Below are 24,174 nucleotides of genomic sequence, written 5' to 3' on the forward strand. Positions count from 1 at the left end.
TAGGGGATAGAACATAGAAGCTAAGACCGAAAGATATGCTGAGGCATGACATAATAATTTCTTTCAAATTTGCTGATATTGCGCTTCTAAATTAATAAATGACAAAACAGTCAACAGGAAGTTGGTTAACATGTAAGTAACTGAACTGAAACGAGGTTGAAAGGTCAAGGCTTAGAATTTCCTGGAAAGCCAATAATCTATTTTCGCGTGAAAACAAAAAGCAAAATACTTTCGTTTTGCTCTTAGTTTTATGAGCATAAAGTGGTTGACTGGTTTGGAAATCATATCCATTTATAATCCAATCATGAGAAAAAGTCTTCTTTTTATAGTTGTCGTTTTTCTTCTCGTTATATCCTGTAATGCTTGCTGCAGACGACGACGTCGAAGGGCTCCAGGTAGGTTTTAAAACGTGTTCTATCGGAAAAACAAAAACAAAATCCTTCTGCTCGCAAACTACGAAACTGTCGTCAAATATCATAATAAATTTACAAACCACGAAGTGGCTAGCTCTGGATGCTGTTTCATCGGCGTTCTGCACCACTTCGCGATATATTTTAGCGAGACAAAATTTTTTTATCATATTGTCAGTAAGAGGTTTGCGTCTGCAGCTCACAGCACAAAGAACTAATAACTGCATTGTCGCCTCACTCTTGTGATGAAAGTTTCTCGGCGACACTATTCGATGAGCATCGCTTTCTGGTCAGCGTCTTGTCGAGTTAGCAGCTTGTAATATTGTCTTATTCTATCATATAAGCACTCCTTTCTACCACCTCTTTCTACCATCTCTTTCTCTTTTACTCTGACGAAGGACTAGCGTCCGAAACGTCAGTAAGTTTTTTCATCTTTTCAAGGTGTATAATTTACCTTTATATCATTACTGTTTCATTAGAAACACCGATGCAGCTCACACTAGTTTTTAGCTAGTATAAAATTTCAGCTTGTAATACTGACGTTTTTATGTAAATGCTATACTTTTTGTATGATTCTGAATTTTTCAAATATATACAAAGATATGTAAACTAAGATCCTGAATTTTTCAAACATGTACACATTTTTTTTTTTTGAAAAGCATTCACTTTGAAGCATCTATAAAAATGCTATGCTCAATGCTCTGCCGTTCTCAAGTGCTTTAAGGTGGCTGACTACTTTTTAACACTCGATTTGAGGCGACGATGTCGCGCGCTCAAAAACCGCTAAATAATCTTCGCGATTTTATTAAAGAACCATAAACATTGAACTTCAAGAGGGCAAAACCCTCAAATTTTGGACGGGACTCTATATTTCTTTTATTTATCTATATTTTCCAGGATAACAGGCAATATCCCATTATTTTTCAAAGTTTAAGACAATTCTGATTATCAGACCAATGTAAAAAATCGTTCTGTTTGTTTTGTGCTCAATTTTTACGATAACTTGCACACCGTAGAACCTGAACAAAAAAAGTTTTTCCATTGCCTACAATAGTTTATTAAAACAACTTTTATCGGTATTTTATAAATATAGTGTAAGTTACGTGTTCGGAAAAAAACTACAGTAGAACCCCGCTCTAAGGACACCCGCTTAATAAGGACACCCCGCTATAAGCCTTTTCATAGTTTAAGAATCGATTCCACTGCGCATGCGATTTTATCCCGAATTTCTCACCTTCTTTTGTTTAATTAAGAACAAAAGAAGGTTTAGACAAAAGAAGGTGAGAAATTCGGGATAGAATCGCATGCGCAGTGGAGTCGATTCTTAAACTATGAAAAGGCTTATTAAGGACAGGTTTCAAAGTCCCAACGAAAGCAACCGACCCGAGGTCACGCCGGAAGAAATACTTTTGTATCTTAGGCCGTTAAAAAATACACTCACCATAATTTCGAAGAAAGATTATAAAGTTATAAATTATAAGTTAAATACTTTTGTATCTTAGGCCGTTAAAAAATACAGTCACCATAATTTCGAAGAAAGACTATATCCAAATCCTAACCCGCATTTACGATACGAAGACTTCCGGCGTGACCTCGGGTCGATTGCCGAAAGAAATCCGTTGAACTGGTGTACAGTGAGCTCCAAGTACGGGTCAGAACAAGCGAGGTAGTATGTGAATACAGGCAAATTTCATGACTTAAAGACGCAAAGACTAATCTCTAATACGACTTTCTCGGTTCTATAGGGATGTGAGAGAAGGGTCATGACTAAAATTTGGCGCTGGAAAGAAAATTCGAAGACGTACGAGGTTTCAAAGACCCGTGATGGTTCGCTTTTGGGACTCGAGTTTCCAACCTTCTCTTATTTCTTACTGGTGGGGGAAAAAGTCTTAAAACGGGCTAAATTTAAAAAATAACCACGCAGAGCGAAAGAAGTGCTATTTCTCAATGATCGGGTAAAATTTCGAGGCTTTATTTCACGTTTCAATGATTTTATTGAAATTTTTGATGAATCTCCATACATTTCCTTACGGACAGGACACCACAGAAACTAAGCCTGGGCTACCTGTGGGTGTTCCTATTAACCGAGGTGTCGGGAAAACAGCTGAAAACACATTTCTAACCATTCACTTTTACTGTACTGTTAACCTTGAACTACAATGGTCGATATAACAGCCTAAACTGGAACAAAAAGTGAAATACCGTACAAGAACTACATTCGCATTTACTGCACTATATTGTTGTACAATTTCATTTTGAGTTGTGTTCTGGAAAATAACAGTGCAATGGTATTGCGAGCTTTGTCTATTTCTTTATGCTGTAATAGGAAACTCTACTGCAATGATCAGTGTGTGGTCCATTGATATGCAAAAACTGACAATATAATCCTTATTAAGCTCATTATATCAATAAACAAATACAGTAAAGACGTCTTCAAATTTCAAGTGTCCTTAATGTGGGGTTGATTTTGTATGGAAACTGTCAGTCAGGTCCTAGAAATGTGTCCTTTGTACTTATTAACGGGTGTCCTTATAAAGCGGGTTAATTTAACAGAAAATGTATGGAGCTTTCGTTGGGACTTTGAGACCTGTCCTTAATAGCGAGGTGTCCTTATTAAGCGGGTGTCCTTAGAGCGGGGTTCCACTGTAATTACAAATACATCGTTGTCAAATGTATTGTAGATTCACTATTATTTTGCCCTGCAACTAGTGAGGTAATAATATCTAATATATATTTTTGCTTCGTTTTGTAAGTAATATGACGCTCGGGAATTTATGAGTGGTGAAATGTAGACCCTCGAGCTGCAAATAACTTTTGTCTGAAATTCTTTTTGTTAATACTTAAAAAGAAACCCTTTCCTAGACTTTCAATTGTGTTAATAATAAAGTACTATAATTAAGTACATCGATATGAGTTAATAACACTGGTTTGCCTTCGGCGGAATTCTTTTGGCTTCGTTTTCGTTTTCACTTTCACTTTCACTTTTATTTTCACTTTCACATTATCTTTAGCTTTAGCTTTAGCCTTGCTTTTTCTTTGTGATTTTTGTAGCTTCTTTTTATTTATTTATCCGTTGTATTTCTTATTTAAGTTCCTTCTCTTTTGAAAAAAAATTGGTTCTTGTTTGCGTCAATAATGGAATCTGGACATCGTACTCAAATAATAAATTTCAAGATCACTGTAGGCATCAAAATTTAAATCGCCAGATCACCGGACCGGGAAATTTCCAAGAGAATTTCCCCTGCAACTCGTGATCTACCCTAGCTCAGAACAAAACAAAAAAAATCATTTATGCTACTAGGTCGAAACTAAAGACAAAATATCAAGTTCCCCAATATTGATACAAACAAAATGTGATATTATTATCCATGTCATAATAATGATTTCAAACGTCGCTCACCACCAATATCATACTCATACCAGCCATTTTTATCTGTCTTACTTTTATTTTTGTTCGTATGTCATATTTTCATACCTATATTATTCATCGTTGATATTATAGCTCCTATACATGGAAGCTGGGGTGCATGGTATCCGCAAGTCGACTTTAATGGCTGCAATTGCCATGGAATAGTCACGCAACACAGAAATTGTGACGACCCGTCACCTGCTCATGGTGGTAGGGCATGTAATGGGGATAACTACCGAGACCACGACTGCAATGAATGCAGCTGCAATAATGGGGGTTGTCAACATCAATGCAGAAATATTTATGGCAGCTATGAATGCTCTTGTAATCATGGATATAGAAAAGATGGACACAACTGTGTAGGTGGGTAAATAAAATAAACTAAATATATGCATTGCGGTAAAAACCTTGAGCCAAGCGCAACCAAGTACCTTATAAAGTTGCAGTAAAAAGACGGACGTCCCTTCGACGTCTTTTCAGGTGGAATTGTATTGAATTGTTTTTATTTGCTCGAGTAGATGATAAAAAGTGGCAGCTTTTTCTTTCTGCACGTGGTTTTTATGTCAAGGAAAATTTGTCAAGGCATCTTACTAAGAACAAGAAATATTTATGAGTTACCCCAGAAATTTAACGGAAAAGTCTTGGACTACTTCTATTGCATTTCGTTTCGTAGCGATAACTTGCAGGACCAGTGACTGGCCGGCCCCAGAAAATGGCGCCAAAACAGACTCATCGTGTAATAATGGCAATGTAGTATCTGTTGGGACGACTTGCCAGTCAAATTGCAAACCAGGTTACACTTTGGAAGGCTCAAGTAGAGCAACATGTAGATCTGATGGGAACTGGATACCAAGTAATCCACCAATATGCAGAGGTTTGTTTGCAACTTATTTATTGTACTCCATTCTTGTCATATTGCTTAAGTAATGAGGTTAAATATTGCTCGATTTCACTCGACGTCATTTTCTGTTTAGTGTGCAAATGTTCATCAGTTGAATAGCAAGTGTTCATTATAATTATTTCTGGTGACAGAACATGGTGGTCAGTGTTTGACCACCATTTGGGGCAGATAATAAGATTCAAAAACTTTTTTATAGATTTACATGTATATTACTAAGGTTGAAAGCAATTACTAACTAGTGGAATATTTGATGATATATATAAGAAAAAGAAAGAAAAGCTTACCAATGTTTGGTACATTGAAACAGTTATAACATGCAGTAGCATATCCGTACCAGTCCACGGGTCGGTTACGCCAGCAAAATGTACAGCCAAACCAAGAGAAGGCACAGTATGTACTTTGGCATGCAAAAATGGCTACTCTTTGGTACAATACTCAGGATCTGAATACCAAACACGCTGCTCGGCTGGAAGATGGACGAACCCAACTAACTTCTACTGTAGAGGTATAAAACTATGATATCCAAACAGGAGTTTCGTTCTGAAAACATAAGTTGCAGTTGTTGCTCAATCACAACTTGCTCTTTTTTGGGTTGATTTTAGGACTCAACAAAAAAAAAAAAAAAAAAAACAGAAAAAAATTGACGAAAAGAAATGAAGAGAGAAGAAAGGAAGGAAGGAAGGAAAGGATGAAGGAAGAAAGGAACGACGGAAGGAAGGAAGGAAGGAAGGAAAGGATCAAGGAAGGAAGGAAGGAAGGGATGAAGGAAGGAAGGGATGAAGGAAGGAAGGAAGGGATGAAGGAAGGAAGGAAGGAAGGAAGGGATGAAGGAAGGAAGGAACGATGGAAGGGATGAACTATGGAAGGAATGGTACAATAGGACGAAGGAACGATGGAAGGAAGGAATGAACGAAAGTTATAGCTTACTCTAGTTCTTCTTAATTTACAGACCTCATGAAACCAGTTTTTTCAGCATGTCCTGAAGACATTCAAGTCTATGCTGACAAAATGCAAACCAAAGCAACCGTTAGTTGGGAACCAGTTAACGCCAAAGATAACGACGGCCATGTACCTCAAATGACAGTGTATCCAAGTTACGTTCCACCCAGCGTTACCTCTTATGAATTCCCAGAAGGAAGTTTTTACATGACCTATACGGCCAGAGACTCTAGTGGAAACACAGCAACTTGCAGCTTTAGGATAACAGTCCAAGGTATTTTACACATACACACGTGTAATATCCTTGCAGTGATGGAATTTATCTCTGGGAAGGTTTGTTAAGTGCAACCTATTCTATACTAAGAGTTGGAAATCCGAGCTGAAGTCATGCTCAATTCTGGGCATGGGGTGGTCTTTATAGCTCTTTTATATAGCTCAATTACGTTATTGTTCTTAAATGATATTTTTTCTTTCTAATTTAGTTCGGCGCTGCCCTGCAGTCTCTCCTCCTACGAATGGTAGAACCATACCACCTATATGCTCCAATCTCTATGGCTCAAAGTGCAGTATGGAGTGCAACGAGGGATATAATCTGGCTGGTAGTGCAAGAAGAGAATGTGACAGAGAAAGTGGTTCAAATGCGGTAAAATGGACTGGGGCAGATGTAACATGCCAGAGTAGGTTTACTTCGAATTATGTACAGTACAGTTCTTTATGCTTTTATCTAGTTTCATCTGTTGTTAGTGTTGTCCCTTTATGGTTTTTCGTTTACTTTTGCTGCTGTATTTTCGAGTATGTTTCTTTGCTTGATTGTTTGTTTGTTTCTTTGCTTGCTTCCTTAAATTCTCTGTCTGTCTGTCTCTTTGGATTGTTTGGTTACTCTTGTAACTTAGCATTATAGTCCACTTGTAAATGAATTTTTTTATTATTTCATAATTTAGTATGTTATTATTTTCATATCAAGAGATGTTCTGATCTAGTTTACTTGCCAATGCAATGATTTAATTAATTTAATGAATATGTTATTATTATTATATCAAGAGATCACATGCCCTAAGCTAATTGAGCCCAAACACACAACGATGGCTGGTGTTGGATGTATATCATCCAACCCTTCATACAAAACCTACTGTACGTTCAGCTGTAAAACTGGTTATCAAGCCAAATCTGGTTCCAAAATAAGAACCTGCAAGTCTGACGGCATGTGGAGTGGGGATGAACTTGTTTGTCAAAGTAAGTAAGAAAGAAAGTATCAAACTGATACAGCATGCCAAGGTCGTATTTCCACCAATAGGTCAAGCTACACTAACCCTATAAATTGAGCAGTTGTATCAATATGAGGGCCAGAAATCAAACGAGCATCGCCATGTTATTAAGAATTTTAAACAAATAATAATAATACAAATAATTTCGAGGATTTGTGTGAGCTTTAATGCAAATGGCCCATTATTATAATTTCTACTCTTACTATAATTTATGAATTATTTACATTTAACGCACGCTCTAATTGGTCTATATGCACACACTCATTCCCTTTATTCCGCGCACGCGTTATGAATTTGAACGTTTATGAGAAAAAAACTGCTATACCATATTGGTTTCCTACGCTTCTCTCGTGTTCTCTCAGTATTCTGCATTCATGAAAGCTACCTGAAATTCATTTCTGTACGTTTTCTCACAGTGGTGACTTGCCCTGCCTTGGCGCCATTGACAGAGGGACTGAATATTTCGAACCAAAGCTGCATATCTCAAACATCTTCATACCAAGATGAGTGCCGGTATACCTGTGGTAAGGGTTACATACTCTTGGGCACAGCCAGCAAGACTTGTTCCAGCACTGGGCAATGGTCACCTTCTGGAAACCCCTACTGTAGAGGTTTGTGTTCAAATTTTATCTTGGAGTTTTGTTTGACATTTTGAATTTCAGCCTTTGTCTTTTCAATCAGTTTTCGCCAATGTAATTACATTTAAGAATAAATGCAAACAAAAAATAACAAACAGGAAAAACAGGGTGCGAAAGAGGAGGTATGGGTGGAAGAAATACAAAATCCGTCATTTCTACTACCGGTTAAAATTCCTGGCCCCTCACCCCTCGGTACCTTATTACAATCTCTTGAAAATAATACAATTTTTGTTTTGTTTTGTTTGTTATTGTTGTTGTTTTTTTGTTTTTTGTTTTTGTTGTTGTTGTTGTTGTTGTTTTTTTTTTTTTTTGCATGAAAAATGTACAAATTCTTATCTTTGCGATTTAATCGTCATGATATTGCAGATATTTCTATGCCAACGTTTAACTCTTGCCCAGCAAACATCAAGGTCTTCGCTGATAGAAAAAGCTGGTCAACTCAGGTGAACTGGACCATTCCTACAGCATCGGATAACGCCCCTGGCAGCCCAACAATTAGTCACCATGGGCAACGGCCTGGCGAATTATTTTCTGCAGGACATCACACTATCAAGTACGTCGCCACTGATAAATCTGGGAACAGTGCGTCTTGCATTTTTCAAGTCAGCGTCGAAGGTAGGGTTTGAGAATGTCTTTTAACAGAGCTTTATCTATATTTGGTGTTATAAAGTCCTATTTTGTCTTTCTTGTTGTAGTTGTAACTTGCCCAGCACTACAGACGCCATTGCGTGGATACATGCAATGTACATACAAGAACATCTTTGGTTCTGAATGCCAGTTTGTATGTAACCTTGGATACGCACTCAGAGGTTCACAGCAACGAACATGCGAAAAGAACGCATTGTCACTGGGATATTGGACGGGAAACGCAGCCTATTGTGAAGGTTTGAATATAACCTTAGAAAAGAATTTATTGTATGTTAATAAAACTCAAAATACTTTGAATGTGTCCTTCACGTAATGGCATGGATTTCCGAGAAACCTCTTTTCTGTCACTGGAAATGGGTCCGAACTCCTTCTTACGCATGCACATACGATGTTTTATATGTCTTTTTATCTTCAAATTTTTCATCGGATTTAAAATAACCCTTATTAACAATGGTTTAACTTTATCACTTAATTAAGCAATATCTTTTTGGCTTTTTTTTCCTTTAATAAAAATAGCAATTACTTGTCCCAACCTTGATCACCCTGTGAATGGATTCAAATCAGGATGTTCGAGAAACACATTCGGAGAAAACTGTCTCTTCTACTGTAATATTGGCTCGCGGGTTGTGAATGGCTCTGCCAGCAGAACGTGTTTACAAAACGGGACGTGGTCAGGAACGTCATTAATCTGTGAAGGTTTGTTTCTAAAATTCATAAAATCGTTTGTTTAATTTTGTAAATAAGTTGTCATTGCAAAAAAAAAAAAAAAAAAAAAAAAAAAAAAACCACAACAACAAAAAACAATGTTCTCAATATAAAGAAGTATATTACAATTTTTTATCCAACCCAACGAAATTGTATACACACCGTTTTTATTCATGGAAAGTCCTTAGATATTTTGGCAGAACACGATCACAAATAATTCTTCTTGGAACTTCAAAAGGTCGTCAGAATCGTACTACCTTTTCTAATATCTGACCTAGTTGGGCACATTCATTTACTTTTATTATTTGATATACACAAAGCAACATTTACTTGTCTTTCTCATATGTAGGAATCACTTGCCCAGCCCTAGCTCCACCTGTCAAAGGACGCATCATTCCCAATGAATGTTACAAAACGGCTGGATACAGAGTTTCTTGCCAGTTTGTGTGTGAAAGTGGATATCAATTGATGGGATCAAACATCAGAACTTGTTTGGCAAATGGTCAATGGAATGACCAAAGCAACGTCAGTTGCAGAGGTAAAATGTTCTAAAAACTAAATGTTATGCATGTTTCTTTTACTATAAGTCACAAATATATATTGACTGCTACTCAGTTTGTCGAGCTGCATGATTGCGGGGTTGGTAGCTTAGCTTACTGACGTCAGTATCAGGTAGGTTTGTTAGTTGTTTGTTAGTTAATGGCGCGTTCTCTCTTGGTTAGGGGGTGATACGTTGAGTGAAATGCAAGATGATTTGTTTCTGTGGTTGTTGCCTTAAAATTGCAAAGTTGTTTGCGTATATGATTCTTATGGCTTACATGACTTTTTATACCTTTAAAATATTACTTGCATATTTCAGACATCGAGACACCTAGATTTACGACATCCTGTCCATACAACATCGACGTTTTTGCGGAGGAAAACAAAGACACAGCTGAGGTAGTCATCCCATCAATGAGTGCCACAGATAATTCAGGTGAATTGCCAACCATTAAAGTAGAAGGAACAAAGACAAACTACACAGCAGGAAGACACATGATAACAATAACAGCATCTGACTCATCGGGCAACAAGGCGACTTGCAGATTCTATGTCGAAGTGACAAGTAAGCTGAATATAAATCTAGATCTAGATATGATCTTCTGTTAGTGTTTTTGTAATTAATATTTTTACATGTAATACTATCTTAAGTAATAATCATGAGATGTAGGCGTTTTCAGGGCTCTGCTTCGGGACTAGGTAGAGATGCGTGTATTTTCAAGGCTTTATCCAACGTGGTTCGTTCAACAATCACTGCTTATTTCCTTAGTAATCGTTTACACCTTCACACGATTATCGGTTCAATAGAATACACGATTCGCTGTAGAATCAAAAAATTATAGTCATCAAAATGTCATGAACTTCTAACAAACTCAAAGAATAAACTTACACCTTTTGGCTGTCCCGGGATGATTCTAAGCTAGTCTTGCTCTAGTCTCGATACAGTAAACTCCTTACTCTCTTTACTTCTATATACGACTCCCCCCGGTCCCTCCGAACCAGCAATTCCCATAGGAAGCCCGTGCAAAAATATTCATACGTCGCAACATGAGATGTCAGTTGGATACTGGAAAAGTGCAAAACCGCGGATGAACAAGCAGGAGTTTTCTTCCTTTTCTAACTCCTTTTTTCACTCTCGATATTTCAAATATTTTTCGTTTAGTTCTCCGATGCTATTCTCACCCATCGTACATTACAAATGGAAAAGTTATAGGTGTATGCAAGAATACCTATGGTTCTACTTGCAATTTTCAATGCAATGATGGTTATAATATCACTGGCTCTAGCTCTAGGACGTGTAAGGCCATTCCAGGACAAATCCAGGGATATTGGACCGGAACCATGCCTTTTTGTTCAGGTAAGTAAGGAGTTTAGATTATTTCTTAACCTATTTCCAGTTTTTGTTTGGTTTTAAACTCTTCCTATGGATCTCTAGTGGTAAGTTTGCATATAGACCCCTTGCATGTGACGTCAAAGCAGCTCGACATTGGGGACAAAACAAAAGAATTCCAATCTCCTGAAAATGGGAACCTATTGTTTTGTCCCCCAGATTGATCAAGCTACATTCCAAAGTGCTGCAAAGGGGGTCTATACTGACCTATTGTTTACAACAAAAATGTAAGCTACCAACCAGTTAAACGGATATGAAGTTCTTATTTAATTTTCTTCTAATCAATTTGTTGCAGTAAATCGCTGTCCTCCCCTCCAACGTCCAGCAAATGGTTACGTGTATCCTCCAATGTCTGTAGCCAGCAACGGACCAGTTATTGATACAACATGTCTGTTTGGCTGTTATAATGGATATGTTCAGAGCGCTGGTACTCCAGTCATAACATGTGGTAAAAGTTCAAGATGGGACAGAGATGTAGCAACCATTATAAAATGTCTGGGTACGTCGAATTTACTGTTGCTAATGTAGTTATCGTTGGTACGGCCTCTTGCTGTAGTTTCTTGTTGACGTTATGCACTTCGTTTTTTGAAGTTGGTGGTTGTATTGTATTGTTTTTTTTGGTTTTTTTTTTTTGTGTTTTAGTTATTGACGATAATTTTCTTCGGTTATTCGTTGTTGCTGGAGCTATTGACGCTGTTGTGTTTTCGCTGTATTTGCTGCTGTTAAAAATGCTGTCGCTGCCTTCATCACTGTCATTGTTTTTCAAACTGATAAAATTCAGGCATTTAGTTTGCAAGTGACACATTTTTTTCCTAATATGTTTTTTCATTATTTCAGATAAAACCCCACCCGTTTTCACCAAATCCTGCCCATCTAATATTCGAATCTCTTTGGGTCATAATGGGACGGCTACTGCCAACTGGACCGTTCCAGTTGCTGAAGACAACTCGAATATTCCTCCTACAATAACGGTCAAGCCTCCAGATGCTGTACCACCATATTCTCTAAACAAATCAATAGAGATAGAGTACAAAGCGACGGACAATGCAGGGAATATTGGGAAGTGCTCGTTCAAGATCGTTGTTGAAGGTTTGTGGATCTGTGCAGATAAATGGCATTAAAGTAACTTCTTTTAAAGGCCCTCACAAACTGCCCAACATTCGACCCAAAATATAGCCAGCATTTTGTGTCGTGAAAAACAGGCACGACAAATGAGCCAAACATTCTTTCACTTTCACAAATCACATAACATTGTTGGCAGACCATGTCAAAAGCGGTCCCCACATTTTACTGAACAGAAGTTCGATCAAATATTGGATCAAATTTTGGGCCGTTTTTCAGAACCCTATATACCTTTCAAAGTAATGAAAGAATTTAAATTTGGTGATGTAGTTGTATTTTCCTTTAATATCAAATTTCCAATTAGATAACATAGGGCCAAGAGTTGCCTACTGCCCACCGAATCAAACTATTAGGGCTAAAGACATGTCAGAAAAAGTTTACTGGAAATTACCGATATTCGTTGATAACAGCAACGCAAACATCGTTCCGCAATGTAATCGACAATCAGGAACCGTATTCTACTGGGGCGTGTGGACCATTCGCTGTAGTGGATATGACGACAACCCTGGCAACCAGCCTGCTTTGTGCACATTCAATATCACTGTTGAACGTAAGTTATATTATAACTCTGTTTTTTTAGAAAAATAGCTTTTCGTCTCAATGCCAAACGTGGCTTGTCACCATCGGTGTTGAAATAGAATGATCTGAAGAAAATGTCATCAAAACCTGTGACTATAAATATTCGTTTTTTTGTTGTTGTTGTTTGTTTGTTTGTTTGTTTGTTTGTTTTTTTTGTTTTTTTTTTTGAAAGAATGCATGCGCAAATTTGAAATTACAAAAAGGAGAGAAAACCTGCATTCTTAAAATTTCTAGGGGGAAAATGTATTATAGCTTTTATGTATTAAAATTATTTGGACTTGGTCTGCAAAGAAATACTAAGCAATATACACGAGAAACAGCCATATGTTTTTGAAATCATGTTTTTCTTAATCATTATTTCGTAATCGACATATATATATATATTGTTTAGCAACACCATGCCCATCTCTGAATCCACCAAAAAATGGAGCAAAGGCCTGTGATACTTGGGCTTTTGGACGCTACTGTACTCCGCACTGTAACAGCAATTATGACTTTGCTGTTTCTATCGGAGATATGTGGGTGTGTGGATCATCGGGAGAATGGAAGCCATCTAATGGATTACCTGATTGCTCAAGTACGTGGATAACGTTTCATATTACTTATTATAAGTGGATAACGTTTCATATTGATGAAATAGAAAATGCGCGCGCCTGCTGTGTGCCGTTATAAAGCACGCGGGGGTTGGCAGAACACAAGACAGTTCTCGAGCGTTCTGTAATCCCCCAACTGCTTTTTTATAGCTCCAAAGAGCACAGCAAGCAAGGTTTTTATTTCTTTATAAATTATAAATTAAAGTAACCGTTATTTTAGATAGGAATGACGCAACTGTAAGTGCACGCTTGTCTTGTGTGTTCTCATACAATATACGCTCTCAACCAATCAGAACGTGAGATTTATACCAGTTATTTCATAATAAGTATAATAATAAGTATAATAATAAGTATAATAATAAAAACCTTGCTTGCTGTGCTCTTTGGAGCTATAAAAAAGCAGTTGGGGGATTACAGAACGCTCGAGAACTGTCTCGTGTTCGGCCAACCCCCGCGTGCTTTATAACGGCACACAGCAGGCGCGCGCATTTTCTATTTCATCAACACAACACTTGAAATAGTGCATCGCGCACGTAAAAAGCTGACATGGGAATCTAGTTGATGCAGTGGTTGTCCACTCGCACCTAGGCCTTACCTATGGGATCTCGTACCATATCATATTTCAGGATTTGGCGTCAAATCTGAATAGAGCTAAAAGTCGACTTGCACTGAGAGGCCACGTGATCAAATTGGTCATTGTGGCTGGCATTCTACAGAATTGCGAGATTGTAAAAAAAGGCAGATTCGGGTGGTTAAAAAATATTATATACTTATTTTAATAAAGTTAGTCACCTGAAAAGCTATAAAGCTGAGACCGACAAGGATTATGGATAGATACATTTTACATGATTCAACCGCTTGATAACTGTTGATAGACTTGCACATCTTTTATAAGTTATAGTCTCACCTCTGAGCATCTTCAAGCTGCAGTTTGTATCAAAAAGCTGTACTTGTTTGAAATGATGAATTGAATGAAATGAATTCCTCAGTGATCTTATCCTTCTAGGTTTTTCAGGGGTGACTAAAAATAAGTATATAACGATAAAAACCTAACGTTAAACATAAGTAAATGAGCCGCGTCTCAACATATTATCTCTTCATTACAAAAAATATGTATTTTCAGTATGAGAACTTCAACTATCCTAATTCTAGAACCGTGTTCCTTTTATTTGGTCTTTGCCTAGAAGCAAGACATAATTATCTGCGAAAACAATGACCAAAGGTTTAAAATAGAAAGGGTGTAATTCTTTTCCATTATTGAGTTAGCCAATCAAAAACAAGCTGTGAGGACATGATTCACAAGGAGTACTTGGCGACTTCTTGATAAAAAGCAACGCGCGTACTAAGAACGAGAAGGAGGAAAATAAAACATGCGTCACTTTCTTTTTTAGAAACCTACGTGCCAAACACTGCAAGAAAAGCAGTAAGCCTTCTGTACTACTTCGAAGGTGACTGTAACGATTCTGCCGTCCAAGTACAAATAAAGAAAAATTTCATTAAAATCATCAAGCAATCAAAGTTCCAGCAAATATGTACAGATAAACAAATGAAAGAGAGATGTAACTTTACGAATGTGGAAGTTGTGTGTGGAGTTACATCGAGAAGAAGAAGATCGATATGGGAAGGTAATTTGCCATTCATGGGACTCAAAAATGATCAAACTCCTTTCTACAACCCTCAAACCTTTTTCCCCATCCCATCCTTTCTACTGCCTTAACCGCCAGTAGAAAGGATAGAGCGTGGTCTGGTGTGGGAGGGCTGTGGGACACTGAGCCTTATTATTGCCAGAATATGGACATTTTGAGACACCACCGTATTGTGACATTCCTATATCGTTGAATGTGCAAGATTCGAAACGTCATTAATGAATATTGTTTCTAATTTTGTCAGAATTTATGGCTATTACATTGCGAAGAACTCGTAGATCAGTACCTTCTAAAGGGTTTAAAGTCAACTTTGAATTTTCTTGTAAGTATGAGTAATTAACTAATATATAATGCTATTGACCTGTAGGATTTAGCGCGCCGGATTTATTATATTCACTTGTTTAAAAATACTAAATATATATGATTGAAAAATGCTTTCAAGATAAAAGTTTCAGTGTGTCTCGATGTGAACAGATCTTACTCCACTCCTCCTTGGAGAAGAAAACGAACAAGAGGAAAGGTCAAAAATGATAACGGAGATATAAATTAAATCACCTTAAAACAACTATTTACCTCAGCCTCAGTGCATGGAAAACATTTAACTTAAATATTCAAATTCATCCTTTTTTTAGTTTCATTGGACAGCGGAGGTGCCTCAAACAAGACATTTTCCGAAATACATTCGAGCTCAGCCAACGCCTCAAGCAAGATGGCTGCCATTGAGAAGGAGATTAAACGATCATTGGAAAATGGAAGCCTGGCACTGAACATCAGTGGTCAGGTGGTTAGCGCTGCGAACGATTCTTTAGCTATCAGCCCCACGTCCTTTGTATGTAACACTGGACAAATCTTCTTAAACCAGAAATGTGGTCAGTGTCAATCGATATCATAGGCTGCATTGACTTGCGTCCTTACCTAATTCAGTTGAGCTAAACTATACTAAACGATATACTAAACGATTTTCTTGCAGTTGCTTGCCCTATTGGAACATATCACAATACAACTCTAGACCAATGTATTGACTGCAATAAAGGATGGTACCAAGAAACAGAGGGCCAGGAGTTTTGCAGTGCTTGTCCAGTCGGAATGTCTACAGTGGGATCAAAGGCAAAAAATAAGACTGACTGTAAAGGTTTGTAGAAGATAGGTACACAGGCAATTAGCATCGTATTGAAGGGTAGTACCCTTCGCTGGCTTAGCATCCTATAAAGGGAATATAAGAATTAGTGTAGTCCCTCATGCTGAAACAAACTCTGATGATCGAGTTCTAATCTTGATTCCCCTAAAAAAGTGGTCTGAGAAATTTCAAGGTCAAAAAACCAAAAGCATGTTTTACATTGGCAACAACTCTCCAATTTTGCTTCGATTTCTTGGTCTAAAATCAATTGAAATTAATTGCGCACACAAAATTAAGAAACTATAAGGGTCGTTTTCAAAGGTACACTAGATCTCAAGACTGTTTCATTCTAAGCATTCATTTACGGTGCATCAGTATTAGATACTAGATACTTTCAAAGTACTGACGCAGCTAAGTCTTATTTTATAGTTTACTGTAAAAGAGGTCACTATTCCCCAACTGGATTAGCGCCTTGTGTTGCTTGTGATAAGGGATCTTATCAGTCCATGGTTGGTCAGCTGAAGTGTAAAACCTGTCCTGACAACCAAACAACGCATTCGGAAGGAGCAACAAGCTTAAACAACTGTTCAGGTATTACGAAAAGTAAATATGTATAAGCACTTGGAAAAATGGAAATGAAACTAGATTCATCATCAGAAACATTGCCTTATCGTTTCTTTGTCACAAAATGGCACCTAAATCCGCTGTTGAAACTCCGCTTATTATGCCATTGCTTTGCATCTTTTATTTAGCTTCCTGTATGCCAGGTTCATATTCACCAAATGGTCTTGAACCGTGTAAAAAGTGCGACAAACGGTCGTATCAACCAAACAGCGAATCAACATCTTGTGTGAGGTGCTCCGGAACCAAAACAACCTTGAAAGAAGGAAGTAACAGCTCTTCAGCTTGTCAAGGTAAGTCAGTCAAAAAATAATATTAATAAGATGGAATCAATATTTAACTACTATATATAAGTGTGAAAGAAAATCAAAAAATATATATATATACAAAGACGACATGGAAAAAAGCAAAGGAAGGCAAAGGAGTAACATGGTATGTAAAGGACAGGAGAGGTGAAGGCAAGGGCGAAAAGAGAAGAAACGACTAAAACATTTCTTCACCCTGTATATTATGTATGGTACTTTTCCGCATCCTTTTGTCATTCGTCTGTAGGTCAATCTTCACTTGCATATCCACAAAACAATAACTTACAATAATGACAAAGGTCCTGAACAATAATTACTGACTAAGGTACCTATGATTGTGAAGACAGGTACGTAATAATCGATATTCAATCATTCTTCTTTTTAGAAATAAATGAATGCGATTCCAACCCTTGTAAACATGGATCTACCTGCATAGACTTAATAGAAGACTTTGCCTGCCAATGTCTAGACGGATACACTGGAAAGCAATGCGAACAAGACATCGATGACTGTGCTGCTGTTCCTTGCCAAAACAATGCTACATGCCATGATCACCTAAAAACGTTTACATGCACATGCGCAGCTGGATTTACTGGATCTGTCTGTCAAACTGAGATTGATGAATGTATTAGTTCACCATGCCTGAATAATGCAACGTGTCATGATCTGATTGGTGGATACAAATGTTTTTGCCAGCCTGGATATGAAGGGGATAGATGTGAAAGAGAGATAAACGAATGTCAACCAAACCCATGTCTAAATGGAGGAACCTGTACTGACAAGGTAGGCAGCAGACTATATTGCTTTCAATCCTTTTTAATTCTTAATTTACATGGTAAACAAACCTTATATAGCTTTACGCTTGATCCAGAATAGTCTTGCCCCAAGTCTAGCTCGCTATTTTTTCCCTTGCAAATTCGGATTCAAATAGTGCTCTTCCGGTTACGACGGCTTTCCGAGGGAAATGGCGCGGATGAAACGAGAAGGATCCAGGACAGATAGAAGTTAATACTGTGTGCAAGGATAAGAACACTTGCAAACGTTTTATTTCGTAACAGTTAGTGGGGACCTGGACTTAGATACATACGGGGGGTAAATGCCCATAAATTCAAAAGTTAGAGGGGCTTCAAGGCCATGGATTCAAAATCTAGATGCATTATTTGGGTATATAGATTTTATTCGAAAAAATAAATTTTATATGGAAAATAGATTTTATTCAAAATATATACGCATTATTCGAAAAATAAATTTTATTCAAAAGTTAGAGGGCAATTCGATGGATTCAAAATTTAGACGCATTATTAGGAAAATAAATTTTATTTGTATATACCTGCTGCTTTATCATACCCGTGAACTTCAATATCCTAACCGGCTGCTTGTGCCTATCTCTTAGCAACATTACATGACACACAGGCTAGATTACTAGAGGAGGAAATAAGTCATCACAAATAGCTATTGTTTCAGATCACGAGATGGTCGTATGATTTTTTCAACCAATCATATTCACGATCTTTTGGTAAACAGGATAAGGGAAAATTCCCTGAACACATCAAAATTCAGAAGTCTTACAATTGTCGTTTAGTTTAAGCAATGGCTGATAGTGAAACCGGTTTATCTGATTTGTTGGAGGATTTCGATTTAAAAGATGTGAATGACACTGGTTATGAAAGAGATATCGACGTAGAAATCATTGACGGGTTTTATTACCAAAACGTGGCCTTTATGAACGACAAGGTCCGGTTACTTGCTGACTATTGGATGAAGTTGTATTCACATTGCTGCCTACAACGAGATTATGCTGTTGAACTACTAAATGACAACAAACTTGAAGAAGCTAAAGCAGTTCTTCAAGATTGGCCAGATACATTTGGGTCACCCGATTTACCACAATTATTGATGGAGACTCCCGATGAACCAAAACGAAAGAAACGTTTAGCGGTTGAGGTTGTATCTGATGGTCGGTCACTTGTGCGAGAAATGAAAGACAATTACATTAGAGGTGAGTGGGTTCATTTCGACGTCCCGAATGTACTTCCAGAAGGTGAGATGAGTTTAGCCGAATATGAAACTCGTATTCAAGAGTGTGAGAACTGTTTTAAGACTGTTGAGAACTATGTCATTCAAAATGCTTTTGCATATGGTGCGTGGCTGAGTAAAGCGTTTGATAGGTTTCAAGAGGACAAAAAACGTGGATTTATTTCTGGTAACTTTGATGACTGGATAAACACACGATGTCAAGTTAAACCAAGACGAGCACGACAACTGAGAAAATTTTACAAACTTTTCTCACCATATAAAAAAGTATTACGTTGTAAGTTGCCATTTATATGGTTTGATAAGAATGGCCTGTCTGTCGTCAAATATTTTGAAAGTCATCCATCTGCAGCAATGCCTTGGACACATGGAATTGACTGTGATTGCGGTACTTGTATGTAGACCGGCACAGCTGTGCCGTGACGTCACAACTTTAGTGCCTTCATGTTCGTAACATAAAAATAAGATCTCATGTAATAATATAAGAATGAGTTGTGATTTAAGGATTCATAATGAGCTAATAGATAGTGGAGAAGTGTATTGTCCATTTTGTGATCAACAAATCGGATTGGTTAGTACCAAAAATGATATTCTATGTTGTGATTCAAAAGAGATCATTATACGTGAAGGATTCTACATATGTATAAACTGTGGCTCTGTTCTTGGTTCTGAACTGGTTAGCGAGTATATTGATTATTATGAAAATCGAAATAAAATCGTGAGAAAGTCTATATATCAGCGAAAATATCATCTATTAATTATATTACAAAAGTTTAATTTACGGATAAATGAACGCAATGAGATTTTATCATGTTTTAAACAGGTGGAATACGCTATGGGTAAATTAGAGCAACCAAATAGGCGATTTCCTATTTTAGATTACATATTTTATAAGATCCTCCAATTGAAGTATAATGAAAGTAAAAATTTAAATTATGAGGCTAATATGACTAGATGTAGACGGTCTATTGGGGCGGAGACTCTCCAAAGATATGAAATATTATGGAATAAATTGTGTAAGATCAATAGTTGGGACTACGTTCCAACCGAAAAAGCATATTTTATCAAAAATAAAACGATATGATCATCTAAGATTGCCATCGTTCTTTGCTAATATGGAGATGCCTTCCATTGGCCGTCTTTTCATAATAAAACTTTAGGCTAGTGTTTTTGAAAGCTTGTTTCTCATTTCTACCATAATCTCCTCGCGAAGTTGTTGTCTTTTTTTTTCTTCAATTCGTGGGTCCCCAACAGGTTTGTTTTCCCGGCTTGCTTTCCTCCGAATGGATTGGCGCATTTGATTGTATTTCTCCATTTCATCAATTATGAGATGAAATTCCTTGTCCGAGATCTCATTGTCGTTCAGCGATTTTGAGATGATATCGTTGATAGTGTTTAGTTTCGTTTTGGAGAGCATAACGATATCGGCGTGCTTTCGTACATTCTTTGATAATTTCTTAGAAATACCAGCTAGGGTTGATGATGCTAGAGCGGAGACCCCTGACAGAACCCCGAGGAGGATAGCTACCGTCAAACCGACCCCGTAAACTCCCGTGCCCAAAGCAACCCCGGATAATACGACTGATAATGATCCCGAACCAATCGCTATCTTATTAAGGATAGAGTTGGGTCTTGCGTATTTTTTTCGTACTCGTTCGTGGTGCTCTTGTGCTTTTAAAATATTGTCTTTAATTTTGCATATTTGGGATAGGCGAAAAGACGAACCATTGTCTTTATTTAAATTTGGGTATATTTGGTCATGATCCATTCTATATTATATAATTATATAAAATTATTGTTCCGATGTATATCTGATAATACCTGACGGCCATAATGGATCGATATGGATACCTGAAATCTCTTCAGCCGATATCGATGACGTGCAGTAAGAATTCCAAGCTTGATTACTATTATTATATAGCCTATTTATCGAGAAGTGTCCCCCATCAGTAATTTTGACCTGGAGTCTGAATTTATGGGCTTTATTAGTTTCGGTTACCCGATGGCATGAAACGTTACTCACGCACCCAAATGCTTCGTAATTCTGGTCTAATTGGGCACCGAAAGCGGACGGGAAACGGTTACCCAAGGATGATGCAGGCAAATTATTGTTTTGTACAATTACAATACTGGTTACCACCTGGCCCCCGGATCCTGGGACAAAAGTTTCAACTATCCAACGGAACCAGATATTACCCCCATTAGCATCGTTACTTAATTGGATAATAGATGTTAGCTTTATTATGTTATTAAGCGTCGGACTTAGGAAAATTAGATAATAATTCGGGATAAAACTCCAATCGATGTCCCCGCTATGCCATATTGTCGATATTATTTTAGTGGAATGCCTCAATATACTTATATTTGGCGTAGGTCCAGGGACCCCTTGAGCCCCCTGTGGGCCGATGTCTCCTTTGTCTCCCTTAGGACCTTGGATACCTTGATCACCTTTATCACCTTTGTCACCCTTAGGGCCTTGAGGTCCAGGGACCCCTTGAGCCCCCTGTGGGCCGATGTCTCCTTTGTCTCCCTTGGGTCCTTGGAGTCCAGTGTCACCTTTGTCGCCCTTGGGTCCTTGATGTCCAGGAGGTCCGATTTCTCCCCGTACTCCAGTAGTTTGAACAGTAGCGTGATCGTTAAATATTCCCATTGTATACAAATATGTTAGACTATATTTTCCCATAAAAGTTCCGTGCTATCTTCTTTCCTGGCTTATCTACATACAAAAATGAGTATGGTTTGCGTATCGCTTTACTATATTGTTCTTTGCTTGCACCAAGCTCACGAGTAATTAGTCCTCTTTCGTTTGCAGATGGAAATTCATATACACAAAAATGACTACAATTTAATCGGATATCTTTCGGGGTTTTATAATATGACTGACTAAGGTATATTACGCTACAGTTTTTATGCCGACCTCTAATAAAGTAATCAATAATTGGTGCCTGATTCTTTTCACAAACAAAGTCATCAAAAATAATAACTTTTTGAGATTCGTTGTCTAGATCACTAACTGGTAGTATTTCATCGTTGCTGCACTCAATAACGTTATAACCCACTTTTTGACTGATTTCATTGAACTTGTTGATAAGGTCTTGATATTTCGACTGTTCGAGATTTTTTGCGTATAAGAACAGCCTATCAAAGTAAATCAACGGTTCATGAAACATATGCATTAACGCATTGGTCTTACCACACCCGGAAGGCCCGGTAATCAACATTCTAAAATTATTCCGAGGCATGTAAGAGTACAATTGTTTATAGTTCGTAACCGTGTCCTGTTCATTGTCATAGTTTGGTATATTCATATCTTATATACATTAGATAGATAATTTTTGGATAAGTTTAGATAAGTTGAGATAAGTTGAGATAAGTTTTTTTATCTACCCTATCATATATGGATATCAACAGAGTTAAAAATTTAATAATTCCTAAGGTCGAGGCGGGGAAAATAGTTGATGTGGTCCGTGAAACCATTAGACAGGAGCGAACTAACGAGCAAGAGAAATATGAAGATCGAAAGGAGTTGTATAAGCCAATTGTTGAACAAATGGCGAAAGAGATAGACGAGATCAGTGATTTACGAGAAGAGTATATTAAGTCTGTAGACAAACCACTCATGTATAAGGAGAGATTATCTATTACGGACGGGAGTGATAATAAGCTCGTTGCTAATATGAATAGGGGGTTTAGTGATGATGAAGTAAAGATTTTACAAAAATATAAATTACCATTACCTAGTGAAGTTTTGGTTGATAGTATGAAAGATGCTAGTATTACCAAACAAATCATGGATAAATCTGGCCAACTCAATAAATCTCTTGGACAACAAAAAGGCAGTCTATCTGCTACGAAGAAGGCTAGATCGGCTAATAAAGATAAAATAGCTGAATATACTAAAGATATTGAATTAGTTCAAAAATATCGGAGACGGGTAGGTGTTATTGAAGAAGGGTCAAATACATTACAATCAGGTAAAGGGGTTTACACCCAATCTAAACGAAATGCTTACAAGATATCACCATGTGGCAAATATGGTAATCTAAAGGTTGACGTACCGAAACTGATTGGTCAGCTTCAGTTGATAGCTCATAAGGATGGTAATAAGGTGTACGATAAACGTGTCGATTTCGATACTATAGACCTTTTTACGAAAAGGTATAACAGCAAGAAGAAGTATAGTGATTTATCTAAGAGGGTGTTTTCTGAGATTAATGAGTTAAGTGAGATACCAATACATCGGACATCAAAAAAATATTCTAAAATTGGTTCAGGTGTTGTTTATTATAGCAATCCGACTGATTTGTTAGATAGATTGGAGCTTTTAGGGGGGTCCATCATGGCTGGTAATGATTCCGTCAAAGGCGAGTTTTCTGAAATTGCACATACACTAAGAAAATTAAAAATAATCTCGGATGACCAGTTTGAAGAGATGGTGAATAATTATGTAATTAATTAATATATCATGGCTTTTGAAAGGGCGATTTATATCTCCTCTATTGACCGGGAAAAAACAGGAATAAGTAGGCCTGATGATTTTCAAATAAAATTTTCCCCGTCGCTTAAATTGGATAGTAATTATAAGCACGAAGTTGCTGTAGATAGGATATCCATGACATACTCATGGCATAATGTTACCCAAGAATATAATAATAATACTATAAGATACTCTCACGATAATGGTGTAACCTGGAATACTCTAATATTTCCAGACGGAATGTACTCCTATTCCGATTTGAATGAGCTTCTTCACAATACAATGAAAACAAATAATCACTTTCGGATTGTTAATAATACTGAAATATATGATATTAATATCATATTTGTATTGAGTACGTATAAAGTAGTGATTGAATTAACAAATAATTATCAAATTGATTTTAGGGCTGGAGAATTTGCTAATCTCAATGGTTTCGTTAAGAAGATCGTTACATCGACGGAATATGGTAGCATGTTGCCGAATATCACAAATTCAATTGACAGCCTTCATATAAATATGGATTTAATCAATGATAGTATTGTAGGAGGCATATCAAGTAATACTATATATGTATTGCCGACGGATACTTTAGACAGGTCGTATCCATTTACCAAGGAACCAAGGAGAGCCCTGTATAATATGGTTGATACTACATTGATCAACACAATACGAATTTATGTGACTGATTCTATTAGGAGACCGGTTAATTTAAATGGTATCGATTGGTATATGACCTTAATTTTGAGATCAACTCCAATATGATATGAACTATTAATATATAATAATATAAACTATTAATATATATGAGACGACGTTGTGAATACAAGAAACG

The 24,174-nt window shown here is 37.1% G+C and overlaps 2 protein-coding genes across 5 annotated transcripts in view; both read left to right on the top strand.

Annotated features, from left to right (window-relative positions):
• The first annotated feature begins 182 nt into the window (after positions 1 to 182).
• The window catches only part of LOC116296157 (sushi, von Willebrand factor type A, EGF and pentraxin domain-containing protein 1), a 53,274-nt gene continuing 29,282 nt past the window's right edge, over positions 183 to 24,174 (top strand). For 2 of the 4 annotated variants that reach the window (XM_089034840.1, XM_089034842.1), the window contains exons 1-25: positions 183 to 395; positions 3,913 to 4,182; positions 4,493 to 4,693; positions 5,028 to 5,225; positions 5,670 to 5,933; positions 6,142 to 6,336; positions 6,701 to 6,892; positions 7,341 to 7,535; positions 7,929 to 8,177; positions 8,258 to 8,446; positions 8,727 to 8,906; positions 9,265 to 9,453; positions 9,775 to 10,020; positions 10,618 to 10,812; positions 11,141 to 11,344; positions 11,683 to 11,934; positions 12,272 to 12,517; positions 12,938 to 13,123; positions 14,531 to 14,764; positions 15,030 to 15,107; positions 15,418 to 15,654; positions 15,756 to 15,917; positions 16,332 to 16,493; positions 16,655 to 16,816; positions 17,214 to 17,611. In XM_089034840.1, coding sequence (XP_088890966.1) covers positions 251 to 395; positions 3,913 to 4,182; positions 4,493 to 4,693; positions 5,028 to 5,225; positions 5,670 to 5,933; positions 6,142 to 6,336; positions 6,701 to 6,892; positions 7,341 to 7,535; positions 7,929 to 8,177; positions 8,258 to 8,446; positions 8,727 to 8,906; positions 9,265 to 9,453; positions 9,775 to 10,020; positions 10,618 to 10,812; positions 11,141 to 11,344; positions 11,683 to 11,934; positions 12,272 to 12,517; positions 12,938 to 13,123; positions 14,531 to 14,764; positions 15,030 to 15,107; positions 15,418 to 15,654; positions 15,756 to 15,917; positions 16,332 to 16,493; positions 16,655 to 16,816; positions 17,214 to 17,611 — 5,229 coding nt within the window. In that variant the 5' untranslated portion in view covers positions 183 to 250. Of the gene's footprint in view, positions 396 to 3,912; positions 4,183 to 4,492; positions 4,694 to 5,027; positions 5,226 to 5,669; positions 5,934 to 6,141; positions 6,337 to 6,700; positions 6,893 to 7,340; positions 7,536 to 7,928; positions 8,178 to 8,257; positions 8,447 to 8,726; positions 8,907 to 9,264; positions 9,454 to 9,774; positions 10,021 to 10,617; positions 10,813 to 11,140; positions 11,345 to 11,682; positions 11,935 to 12,271; positions 12,518 to 12,937; positions 13,124 to 14,530; positions 14,765 to 15,029; positions 15,108 to 15,417; positions 15,655 to 15,755; positions 15,918 to 16,331; positions 16,494 to 16,654; positions 16,817 to 17,213; positions 17,612 to 18,457; positions 19,594 to 23,746; positions 24,044 to 24,174 lie in introns of those variants that run through there. The other 2 variants (XM_089034843.1, XM_089034841.1) reach the window with 2 other exon arrangements.
• Positions 22,236 to 23,541, top strand: LOC148908685 (uncharacterized). The gene has a single exon (XM_089034847.1). The coding sequence runs from the start codon at positions 22,260 to 22,262 to the stop codon at positions 23,319 to 23,321; it is 1,062 nt and encodes a 353-aa protein (XP_088890973.1). The 5' UTR covers positions 22,236 to 22,259; the 3' UTR covers positions 23,322 to 23,541.

Source organism: Actinia tenebrosa, unplaced genomic scaffold (assembly GCF_029948245.1).
Source record: "Actinia tenebrosa isolate PJP-AT-01 unplaced genomic scaffold, QUT_ActTen_1.0 PGA_scaffold3__52_contigs__length_22856419, whole genome shotgun sequence".
Taxonomy (NCBI): Eukaryota; Metazoa; Cnidaria; class Anthozoa; order Actiniaria; family Actiniidae; genus Actinia; species Actinia tenebrosa.